Source organism: Penaeus vannamei, chromosome 40 (genome assembly GCF_042767895.1).
Source record: "Penaeus vannamei isolate JL-2024 chromosome 40, ASM4276789v1, whole genome shotgun sequence".
Taxonomy (NCBI): Eukaryota; Metazoa; Arthropoda; class Malacostraca; order Decapoda; family Penaeidae; genus Penaeus; species Penaeus vannamei.
The window spans coordinates 25773455-25785954 of NC_091588.1; the positions used below are offsets into that span (position 1 = coordinate 25773455).

General features: G+C 39.7%; 1 protein-coding gene across 13 annotated transcripts in view; it reads right to left on the bottom strand.

The window, feature by feature from the left end:
- Positions 1–12500, bottom strand: part of LOC113822948 (TATA element modulatory factor) — a 29511-nt gene that overhangs the window by 8796 nt on the left and 8215 nt on the right. For 6 of the 13 annotated variants that reach the window (XM_070117260.1, XM_070117261.1, XM_070117257.1 and 3 more), the window contains 14 exons: positions 11037–11135; positions 10578–10723; positions 9825–9951; positions 8656–9230; positions 7530–8332; positions 7182–7373; positions 6300–6398; positions 5630–5787; positions 4529–4681; positions 2164–2249; positions 1930–2033; positions 1663–1804; positions 818–1011; positions 39–251 (listed from right to left, as the gene is read on the bottom strand). In XM_070117260.1, coding sequence (XP_069973361.1) covers positions 39–251; positions 818–1011; positions 1663–1804; positions 1930–2033; positions 2164–2249; positions 4529–4681; positions 5630–5787; positions 6300–6398; positions 7182–7373; positions 7530–8332; positions 8656–9230; positions 9825–9951; positions 10578–10723; positions 11037–11135 — 3091 coding nt within the window. The remainder of the gene's footprint in view (positions 1–38; positions 252–817; positions 1012–1662; positions 1805–1929; positions 2034–2163; positions 2250–4528; positions 4682–5629; positions 5788–6299; positions 6399–7181; positions 7374–7529; positions 8333–8655; positions 9231–9824; positions 9952–10577; positions 10724–11036; positions 11136–12500) is intronic. The other 7 variants (XM_070117266.1, XM_070117264.1, XM_070117263.1 and 4 more) reach the window with 4 other exon arrangements.

The following is a 12500-nucleotide window of genomic DNA, read 5'->3' on the forward strand; positions in this document are numbered from 1 at the left end:
AGATTCCCTTCTACACTGGCTTATGTCACAGCCCTTACTTGTAGGCAGTATCCAAAGCAGTCTTCAAGACGGACATCTTGCCCTCGAGTTCCGCATTCTCCGCATTGGTGTCTTTTATCAGCTGCTCCAGTCGCTGGTTGTTGGTGTTGAGTTGACAGACGGCATCGATCTGACGTCTCTCCACCTCCTCTTTGGCAGAGAGTTGCTTCCTCAGACGCTCTAGTTCTCTTGACTGCTCTTCTAACTTGTCTCTGAAAAAAAAAAAGGAGGAAAGACATCAGTCGATCTGTCTGAATGGAAAAAGACGATAAAATTTTAAGGCTTTACACTGCAAGAAAGATACCTAATGCATTTCAATTACATCTTCACCAAAAATACATAAAACCATCAAATTCCACTAATTATCTAGGATGCGCTATAGTGTTACTCATTTGCATTCATATAATTTTCTACAACTGTCCGAATGTTCCATTTGGTTGGCACTGTCAATAATCAACATTATCATTCCATAAACATTTCATGAAATCCTTTTTGTTGACAATAATTTCTTTGTTATACATACATATACATATTCATATGAGTAACCCTATCTATCTATCTATCTATCTATCTATCATATATCTATATCTACCAATCTATCTGTCTATACATTATATATCTATACCTATCTACCTACCTACCTATCTATATCTTCTACATCTATATCTATCTATCTATATGTGTTATACTCATAAAAACATGAAATCCCATAGAGGACCCAATATCCCAACCCATTCTAAAAAAAACAAAAAAAACAACCACAATAACGACAACTCACTTCTGAGTCTTGATGGTCGTCTCGCTCTCCTTCTCCTTGGCCCTGAGCTTCTTGATGATGTTGGAGTAGTTGAGCTGTTGCTTGCTGAGTTTCTCGCCTTCCTCGCGCAGTTCCTGGATGACAGTGTCCCTCTCCTCGCGTTCCCGGGCCACTTCTGAGGAGCTGAGTCGTGTTGCTGCCTCTGCTCGGACCTCCTGGAGACGCGATTCAACGAAGAATGAACAGGGAAAAAAGAGGATGAGAATGTTTCATGTCATGTGTGAAAATCGTATTATTTTTTTTTCTCTCTCTCTAACTGCTTAAAAATAGGAACGAAAATTTTGAGGAAATACTAACAAAGATAATAACAATAATGCTGACTATAAAAAACACCTGCAACCATAACAACAATAAAAAAGATCAGAATTACAACATGCATCATGATCATTTAAAAGTTTAACCATTTCTTAACCCAATAACACTGGGTAACAAATTTGGCAAGTGGACATGCTCTCATGTTTATTGGCACGCATCTACAGTTTAGCCTGTTTGCACCCTGCTCATTCAGCAGTTTGGGTGCAACATTAGGCATCTGAAAACTTGTATTTTGTTGAAATTTTTAAGAATACTATTTTTTTGAAGATTTACCTTTACTTTAAGTGCTACTACCTAAAAGTTTTACCATAGAAATGATGCCACTACTTTTGGAGAAAAATAAGCTCCGTCTGATGAGCCAATGGCATGGGAAGAATTGTGTTTGGTGCCACCCGCTACAGCCATGGCATGTACGTAACTGCCAGGAAGTGGTTAACAAACTTCAAACAACAACCAGCACATCAACTGATTGATCTACAGCTCACTCTTACCTCAAGCTGTTTCTTGATGGCCTCCTTTTCTCGCAGTGCCTGTTGGAACTTCCTCTCCATGGTGACCAAGCGCTGTGTGTACTCCTCTCGCAGGGACTCAGTTGCGTCTGTGCCTCCTCCTCCTTCCAGTTCCTCGATGTTACTAAACATAAATAGAGTGTGAGAAAAAAAAAGGGAAATATTGTGGTGTATCTGATTTCATAAGTACTACACACACAAACAAACAAACAAACAAACACACACACACGCACATACACATTTGCTTACGTTTTTAAGCGTAAATTTGTATCTTGTAATGCCGCATTGACTTGACTCAACTCCATCAATTTTGTCTCTCGAGCTTCCAGTATCTCGGATAACTGCGAGATTTTCTGAAAAACAAAAAATACTGATATCAAAGTAGCTGTCTGGCAAATATAAGACGGTAGTTAATCTTTTTTCCTTATAAAATCTCCTCGACAAAGGTAACTAAGAGAGAGAGAAATAACGTAGGGTACTAACCTTGAGGAGTTTTTCAACCTCCGGGGAATGTGGCTCTGAGGAACTCTCGCTTGTTTCTGAGAGATTTGACTGGTTACGACGATGGCCTGAAAGCAACGCGCCTTTCTGGTTACATGTGCAGTGAAGGTTAAACAAGGCTTTCAAAGACGAAAGATGTGAATGTCTAACCACGAATTTAGAAAAACAAATAAATGTATGTGTGTTTGCCAGTGTGTATGCCATTATGAACCCAAATTCGTATACTCTGTCTATATCTATCACTCTATATCTATATACATCTAAATAAACCAGGAAAAAATTTATCCTTCTGAAGATAAAGACATAAATCAAATAAAAACTGGACTCACATGTATCATATTATCTGAACATGATGGAGTTAACAAATGAGTCAAGAGGCGAGTCAAGGGACACGTTGAAGACATGATAAATACCACAAGAGAGAGGAATGAAAGGCTTGTGGATTCTATGCAGTATATAGAAGAAAAAAAAAAAAATAATGAGGAAGCTAAGAGCATGGTTAGGCTAATGCATATAATTATGAACCATTAATCCAGCAGACACTGCATTTACATGTTTACACTTTTCACCACAGGTCAAACACAGACAGAAAGCAAAAAATGGGGGGGAAAAAAAAAAAAAAATCTTGAAGATGCGGTGCTTTGAAGATAGAGAACTGAACAGAAAAAAGTGAAGTTACAGTCTTCCTTTGTTAGTATCTCCCTGAACAAGCCATTCACAGAAATGTACCAGATTTAACCTTTGATCTGTCTCCTTAAAATTTCTTTGTATTAGGAACTTCTTTCAAGCTTTGATCAATCTGAGAAAGAATAAGATGCTACTTACGATATCCGAAAACATAATAAGAACAAGTATACAAAGACGAGGAATTTACGCATTCTGATAAATACAAATTACTTGTAGAAGTAAACAGAGCACATAAGGAGTGAGATATGAAGTCGCACCAAGGGCCAAATTAGGATAGAGACATTCTACACGCGTCTTTGTTGTGGCATGGAGCTGACAACTGATGACAGGTTGACGCAACAGTGATTATAATTATAGAACACTGACAAACTGGTTGGCTATATATATAATCATTTGAAATAGAAGGTTATTCAGGTGTGTTACCTATTGGCAATCATCACCAAATTTCTGTGTATCTTCAATGTGATGTTAATAATGATGATGACTGATGGTGATGATAATGATGAAGATTATGATGGTGATAATGGTGATGACTGATGATGGCAGTGGTGATGATGGTATTATGACTGAAAAAAAAGGAGAGAGAAATGAAAAGAGTATATGACAAGTGCACCAAATGGAAAAGGAAGTAAAAAAAGTTTTTATTCAAGAAGAAAACTCTTTTGTTTTTTACTGACTGCAGAAAGTCCTAACCATCTGAAATATGGGAGCGTTCCATATCTATTAATGTTTTTGAAGAAATTAAGAAGTTCTGTATCTTCGCTAAATCACTCACAATACAAAGAAAGGTTTACTATAAGTCTTTCAATTTTACTACATCGTATTCACAATCCTCTCTTTCTAACTAAATATCAAAGGAAATAACATGGAACAAAAATTTCACAACGTTCAAAATACAGCTTTACATCAGTCCTTTGGGAGAACGAAGAACTCATGCAGCTACACGTCACAGTAAAGAGGAAAAAGCTAAACCCCATGAATAATTGCGTCATCCTGCTACACCACAAAAAACACGAGCATGGACTGTAAAACAAGACACTTAACATCGAACATTTCTTTACCCACTTGAGAATAAAGCAAATACAATGTGCAAATAAAGAAAACAGGGGAGGGGGGGGGGGTCGGGTCTTTTAATAGCAAACACAATCCTTTTTTCTTCTTAAAGGAACAACATAAAACAAAAACAAAACAAGGCATACAACTCATGATAGTGTCAAAGGATAGCTTCTAGAGGTCCGTCACCAATCACAAAAGAGCATGCACCCCCACACAAAATGCAACTTTACGGGAATAATTACCGTTCGTATTCACCAAAAACTATTTCCATATTACTTCTTGGTTCAAGGTACAAAATTAAAGACCTCTTGGGTTTAGTCATAATTCATTAGATAATTTTTTGAGGAAGAACTACGGGCGTCTTTCAAACTAAGAGGCACTACAAGTTACACCGAGAGATCACAACACCCCAGAAGGTGAAACCAGTGCCCCAACCTTCGAAAAGAGATGCAAACTGATGGCAAGAGTTGCAAATTTTGTCACTACAGGGAGAATAATAAAAAAAATATATATATAAAAAGAGGAGAAGAAGAAAGAAAGAAAGAAAAAAACAAAAACAGAATCCCTCTCCCTCCACCTTTGGCCTCGCAAAGCTTTCAGCTACCTTTCTCAAAGTGCTGCAAGTCGTGGAGCACCTGAGAGATGCGCGAATGATCGAGACTATTGAGGTCGCCCAGGACCAGAGGGGTATAGGGCTCTCCTTCGGATTCGCTGATGCTGGTGAAGCTAGTGGTCATGGATGAAGGGACCGTCTCCGCTTGACAAAGGAGAATGGTGTGTATTAACGTGAGATTCAGGTCTTGAGGGGTGACGTGGCTTAAACTCTAGAAACACACTCTTCCACACATATTCAGAATGAAAATAAACAAACAAATAAAAATAAAAGGAGAGGAAGAACAAAAAAAGCAAAACTATAAGTGTTTTAAAAACTTAAAATATGTTCTTGGTCTCAATGGATAACACAATACATTGCATTACTAAATCAGTGAACAACAATCTAACTACTGATACAAAAATCAAAATGAAAAATGGAAAAAAGAGAGATAAGTTCTCTTATTTTCTATTTTGGTTTGGACTGGGATATTCCATGATGCATTGTGTGTTCCTTCTCTAATCAAAACAAAAATTTAGGGGTCCTGCAAATGAACGGAAGCTGCTTAGACTGGTCGGTGGTACAATACCTCTGAACCGTGTTAATGGAACAAGTTTCGTGTTTACTCTGGAACTTGTAACAGGAGGTCTGGGGCTGGCTGTAGTAAACATTAGTACAGTCTAAATGGGACAGAAGTTAGGTTCAATTTTTATTTCATTTCATCAATCACACATTACAATGAACGTAGCAAGACAAATGGACTAGTTCATTTTAAATTTTACAAAACCATTTTTCATGAGTACTGATAAAAGGCTTTAAATTCTTCTCTTATATTGCTATACAATGCCAATGAATATCCTAATACATTTTCTGAACTTAACTTGACATGATAAAAGGTTCATATACTGAAATAGCCGATAAACAATCATGATCCGTTAGCTTAAGTATCGTTATTGATAAATCTGCCGTCTCCTGAGTCCCGCTGGGATAAAAGCATTACGGGTTAAGGAACAAATCAAACTGCGGCTATCTATGCTCATGCACAAATGGCATATTTAACGTCGCTATGAGATGGTGATCCGATGTTAGGTGACAAAAAACGATGACAATTACCTTTCTCTGTGTTGTTCTTCTTGTTGTTGGAAGAAGAATCTGATGCAGGTGATTCAGATCTGTCGTTGAGGAAACTTCGGAGTCCTCTTTGTGCGGACGCCCAAACTCTTGATGCTGCTGCCGATCCTCGTGCGACCGTGCTTCCATCCAAGCTTGGGCTGGAACCACAGAAACAGAGCATTATGTTTTTATCTTAATATAATGTGTAATCTTCCTCACTCTAAATAATAAACAACTGATGCAATCTATTGACACATTCCATTATGAAGTTGCCTTTTCCCCCTATTTCTTGAATTTTTGGAAAGAAATGTTTTATCATTATTACAATTATCATTGAGAGAGAGAGAGAGAGAGAGAGAGAGAGAGAGAGAGAGAGAGAGAGAGAGAGAGAGAGAGAGAGAGAGAGAGAGAGAGAGAGAGAGAGAGAGAGAGAGACAGAGACAGACAGACAGACAGACAGACAGACAGAGAAAGAGAGAGAGAGATAGACAGACAGGGAGAGAGACAGACAGAGAGAGAAAGAGAGAGAGAGAGAGAGAGAGAGAGAGAGAGAGAGAGAGAGAGAGAGAGAGAGAGAGAGAAAATCTCTCATAAGTCCAAATTTAACCATCAGACTACTCTCAAACAAGAATAGACAATAGAACTGAAATAATAAGGAACCGATACTCACCTGGAAATAACTTCAATATCAGATGATGTCGTGGTTTCAATCTCATCACCTGAGCTGTGTCCTGATGTGTGGCCCGATCCGACTTTCAGTGCCTCAGACCTGTCATTTCAAAGGATAAATAGTGAAATGAAGATGAAATCCTACTCCTTTGCAAATTAATCTGAAAACATATTGTTCTCAAATGCTCAGACTGCTGTTTGTAAGGCAAGGAATATCAAACTGCTATAGGTATATCAAATAATGTATTTCACGTCACAGAATTGACATCTTTTGTTTAATATTTTATCTCTCTCTCTCTCTCTCTCTTTCTTTCCCTCCCTCATCTTTCTCTTCCACCTATTTCTCTCTCTCCTCCCTTCTCCTCCCTACATCTTTCTCTCTGTCTTTCTCACCCCCCTTCCTTCCTTTTTTTTCTCTCTCATTCCCTCCTTTCCTCCTTCCTTCCTACTCCCTTTCTTTCTTTCCCTCCCTCTCTTTTTGATCTCTCTCACTCTCATCCCCTCCTCTCTTTTTTGTTCATTTTCTTTCACGCTCCCACATCTTTCCATTTCTCTCTCTCACATTCCCTTCCCCCTTATTCTCTATCTCCCAGTCTCTTCCCCCTTTTCCCTTTACCTCCCACCTCTCCCTCCTTTCCCTTCTTATTCTCCCACTCAATTTCTCCCTTCTTATTCTCCCACTCAATTTCAGTCTCACCAGCTTATTTTTCATTTCTCTCCCTCTGTCTTCTCCATCTCTTACCCTCATTCTCCCTCCCTCTTCTCTTACTCACTCTTACTTTCTCTCTCTCTCTCTCTTCCTCCATCTCTTCATCTATCTCCCTCTCCTTGCCATCTACTTGCATTCTCCCTCTCCCTCTCCCACTCCCTTCTACTCCCTCACCTTTCAGAGGATGATGGAGAATGCTCCCTCTCCGGGGGGGATGATGCACCGCTAGTGGCTTCTTCGTCCCCCATGGCTTCCTCAAGGAGACACCTCACGACTGATCCACCTGAGCCCGTCATTCCACTATCTTGTATTACACTGCTCTCTATTTGTTCTTGTTCGCTTCCACTGATATGGGATCTACTGGACCTATTAAAAAGAAATGAAAGAAATGAAAGGGAAAGAAAGAAAAATTGAATACAGTCCATGAAGTAGACTAGAGTGGATTGGATTATGGTTCAAGGGAGATGATGATAAACTGAGAGTGATAAATTAATATCAGGAAATCAAAGGTAAATGACATACCATAACATCTGCGTTGAATCCACAGAGGCTGTGATGGTATCGGAACTGCCCCCACTTTCCACGGACATGTCAAGAGATGCCCCTCCAATATTTCCTTCCATTCCTTCTGCAACGACATCTGCAGTACTGACAGCCCCAGATGTTGCAGCGACAACCCCCTTCCTTTCTTCAGCTGATGCCTCACTGTCACACTTGGTGGTTTCATCAGCAGCAATATTTCCATCAAGCACTGCAGACAGGTTTCCTCCTTCAGGTGGTGCTGATTCCCCTGACTCTGAGGGTACTTGAGCATCATGGGCAATCAAGCTGGCATCAAGAACTGTGTGGGTGCTGGAGGTGGATGTGCTGTGGATGCTCTCACTGGCAGACGTGTCCTCAGTCAGACTACTGCTGGCTCGGGAATTACTGTCTGCCTCCCTGATGCCAGGACTGCTCTCTGCCAGCACTTTTGGACTCGCTGCCTCTTTCGAGGAACAGACAGGTTCCTCCGTCTCTCTGTGGGTGGGCTGCTTCACCACAGCCTGTCCCTGACTAGTAGTGGACTCTTCCGCACTCCCCTTAGACTCCCACTCCTTTCTATCTATGGAAGACTTATCAGTTCCTCTGATTTCCTGCTGGACTTTTTCCTGAATCAAGGCAGAGCTGAGTGCAGGGGCCTCTACGGCGTGTTTATTCGATGTCTGTAGCGTCGGCTGTGTGCTGACAATGTGACTGGGAGTCGGACTTAGGTCTTGGGTTAGGGTATTGCTACATGAATCTTGATGTGTGGGAGATGAGTCGCTAGATGATACACCACTTAAAACCTGAGAGATGGAGGAGAAATTCTGTGAGAAAAAACATGTTTCTAGATATTGATTTCTTAAAAAAAAAAAAAAAGGTATAAAAAAGACTGTCTAGATCTAGACTATGTTAAATTCTATATATATAGGCAAGAATGATGAATACAGAGAAGGTGGAGAAGGATAAAAAAGAGAAAGAGGAAGAGGAAGAGAAAGAAGAAGACGAAGTAGAAGAGAAAAAAGAGCAATGATAGGTGGAAGGAAGAAGAGGAGACAAAGAATCAAGAAGATAAAAGAAGATAATAGACAAGAAAGAAGAAAAAGATGAAGATTGATGGAGTACTTACCTCTATAGAAGAAGGTGACGTGACCAGACTAGATGATCCAAGAACTTCTATTGACTCGGGGGAGCTAATAGGGCTGGTGATTTTCTCGGGATGCAGGCTTACCGTCAGCTTCGATCTGTCGGTACTACCTGTGCTGAGTCTCGAAGAATCACCCTCTGGTGAGCTACCATCTGACGTAAGTACCACTATACTGTCTGGTGTGTCGACTTCGGAATTACCACGCGACATTGACGCCTTCTGATCACAGTTTTCTGGCCTTATGATATGACTCAAACTACTCCTTCTAGGAGCTTCGGAACATTCACTCCCTTGGTCACAGCCTCTCTCTAGTGCGCTGCTTCTGTGGCTCTCCGTGCTGCCATCAAACACGTCTTCCGATATAGAGGATGGAACGTCCAGGTCGACAGATCTCCCGCACAGAGACCCCTGACTTTCCTGGCGCATCAAGCCTCCGCTGTCGCTGTCTACGCTGCCCACGACCAAGCGGCTCCTGGCAAAACCCTCTACATCTATGGAGTCATCGGCCAAACTGTCCTCTCTGGCTTCCAGCTCAGCCTGGGATGTGCCAAATTCCCCTGAAATAGAGATCGAACTTATCAGACCTAGCACACAGTGTAAAAATGCTGTTATTAATTCATTTTTGGGATAAAAGTTTATTTTCAAGTTTATGTGATGTGAGCATGTTCGACTGTACTTATGGAGTAATAATATAATACACTTACACAAAATAAATGCAATTTAAAAAAGCTAATCATATAACCAACTTCTTCATTAACTGTACTAATTAAATTAAATTAAATGAGATTAACTAATTGCCCTGACTCTTCGTGATCTAGTTTTAGCACCACTCTTGCCATCAAACAGAACATAAAATATGATAAACAAAATGAATATTTCTTTTCACCTTTACAGAAACAAATGATCTGTAAGCTATAGATATTATTCATGAAGACTCTCAAACTCTCTAAAATCAGGCCTTTATGTAAGATTCTAAAAAGAAACAAAGGGGAAAAAAAGAAAAAAAAAAAAAAATGTGGAATCAAGAACAACACCACCACAACATGCTTTGAATTCTGTCTCAGCCAGCCAAAAAGTACAACCCTTTTTGTATAGGCTGCAACAAATCTTGGGCTTCATTCAAGTCACACAAATTCCACCCTAGACTGTACCTTCCAACTGCTGCTGTTCACCGGACATCACCATTATACTACTTTCCCAGCCCCATCCCCACTCCTGCCTGCTGCCCTCTCCATCGTCCGTTGACTTCTGTTCGTCGCTGTCTCCGACTTCACTCTGCTTTGGGGAGAGAAAGGGACTTTGAGCTCACTGCAGTAGATGAATTTAAAAAAATAATAATTATAGAATTACATACACACATACACACAGACACACACGCACACACGCACACACACACACACACACACACACACATACACACAGACACACACATACACGCAGCAGAAAAAATAAGGAAAACATACAAAAATAAATCGAAGAATTCAATCAAACAATCAATCACTTGATTCACTCTGTATTGAGAGAAGGCTGTTCCCATCAATTCACTGATTTAAAACAATTACAATAAATAATATGGAAAGCTGTTTTATATTCTTGATTTGTATGTCTTAATTTAATAACCACTTATGCCAAACTAATTCACCACAATATAACACCTTCAGAAATCATTTCTACGTAACTTTCCTACATAAAGCTCTTAATGTATGACTTAGATTTTCGAGGACAAAATGAACCAGGGCACAATGTGACAAGGAGAAAACCAATGAATTAAAATAAATATCCCTAAGTAACCATTTTTCAAAAAGAATTTAGCATGACAAATAGAACATATAGGCACAAAACTTTGAAATCTCACAATGCATTAGGTTCTAATGACGTAACCAAGAAATGCATCATAAACCAACCTGAGCTCCTCTCTGCTCTTCGAGGCTAGAAGTACGAGGCTGAGTTGACACGGGACTCTTTGCTAACTTCAGTGATGGTAAACTGGTACTACTGCGAGGAGGCTGGGTGGCAACGACATCTTTTTCCGATGTGCTTCCTGGGATGTCTGTGGGGGTGACAGATACTAATTAGAAGAAAATTGGCTGTTTGGTAACTGGACTTCCACGTCGGTTATCTTCGTACCTCTGTAAAAATTAAAGATGTGCATATCTTAACCTTTACTTACTGGTCAAAACAAGAAAAAATAAGAGAGAGAAAAAAAGGGAAAAAAATTAACAACTGGATTTCCTTAATTGATGGTGGTAAATGGAATGCACATTATACATACTTTCTACAGATCTAATTTTTTCTCCTCTTCAATTTAATGTAAAGTAAACGTTTCAGCAATACAAAATGCTACGTCAACTTTCCATACTCACCCTCTGATTGCTGTTTACCAATAAGCGTATTTTCAAAGAAGGAACCAGTGAATGACCCCCAAAGACTCCCAACCATGGCAGATGAAGTTTTGCGGCCATCTGTAAAAAAGAGGACGCGGTACGTGCAGTCACTCTACAAATCACGGGTGATTGACGACACAAAGCAAACCTCATCCACGCCGAGCAAAAACAAACTGCAAATCCCCCGAAACTTTACCTGATACCTGAGCATTCAGATTAGAAAACACACAGGGTTTCCTTAAAATTTCCAAGAAACACATTTACAGAGATATCCATTCTTGTGGTCATGTGCAGCCATAGCCAAACAATGTCGGCCTGATATGGGTTCGGAATTTGTATATGAACGGAGGCCAAGAGGCAGGGGAGCCAAGACACCAAGAGGAAGAAAAAAAGGAAGAAGCCAAAGTATTGTCTTTAATACATCATTTGAATGTGCTGACGTCTTTGAGAAAATACATGAAACTTAGCAACAACTTGTAAAAAATATGGTAAGACATTGGTATAATGATGGTCATGTACAAACGTTCAGCTCCACTGAACACGACATATCTGATAAAAAATCTAATATGGCCTTTTTTTTTAGGGGGGGGGGGGTTCTACACAAAATTTGAATGGATATAATTAATATATATTGACTATAGGATATCAAACTTTTCTTTGTCATATTCAACACCCTTTCAGTGTCTATCTTGACAAACGTAATTTCTACAGCTACTTCCTAAAGCAGTTATACAAAGCCTTTGCAAACGGAAAAAGAAAAAAATTCCATAAAAATAACAAACTCATGGCTTATTCATAATATTTTCTGGCTTTCTACGGTTATAAGTTTGTACTTCTCTTATTTGTCAAAACTACAAAACGAATGATGGTTCCACTAGAGGAGGAGCAGGAGGAGGAGGAGCAGGATGGGGACAGGAGAGAGAGGAAGAGGAAAAGGAAGAGAAGGAGGAAAGCAAATGCATAAGTAGAGGATAAGCTAGCAAAAGGAGGCAGAGGAGGAGAAAGAGGAAGAAGAACAAGAAGAAGAGGAGGAGAAGCAGGAAGAAGAGGAGAAAAAAGGAGAAAGAGGAGAAACATGAAGAAGAGGAGAAAAAAAGGAGAAGGAGGAGATGATAGGAGATTAGCAAGAGAAAGAAGAGAAAGAAGAGAAGGAAGATGAAGATGAGGATCAGCATGAGGAGGAGGAGGAAGAGACAAAATAAAACTGAAGGACACAGGTTATATAATACTATAAACATATGATGGATTCTTGCATCACTGTATATAGTGACCTTGGTATTACTTGAATACCAAAATATGGCAGAGAATGGGAAATATCTTGGAATGAAACAAAATCAAGGATAATGGCAAAGGTGGAGACGAAAAGGAAAGAAAATGTATAGGCTACGGAAAAAACGCAAAAGGATGAGAATACAGAGCAGGGAAAATATGCAAAGAAAGTAA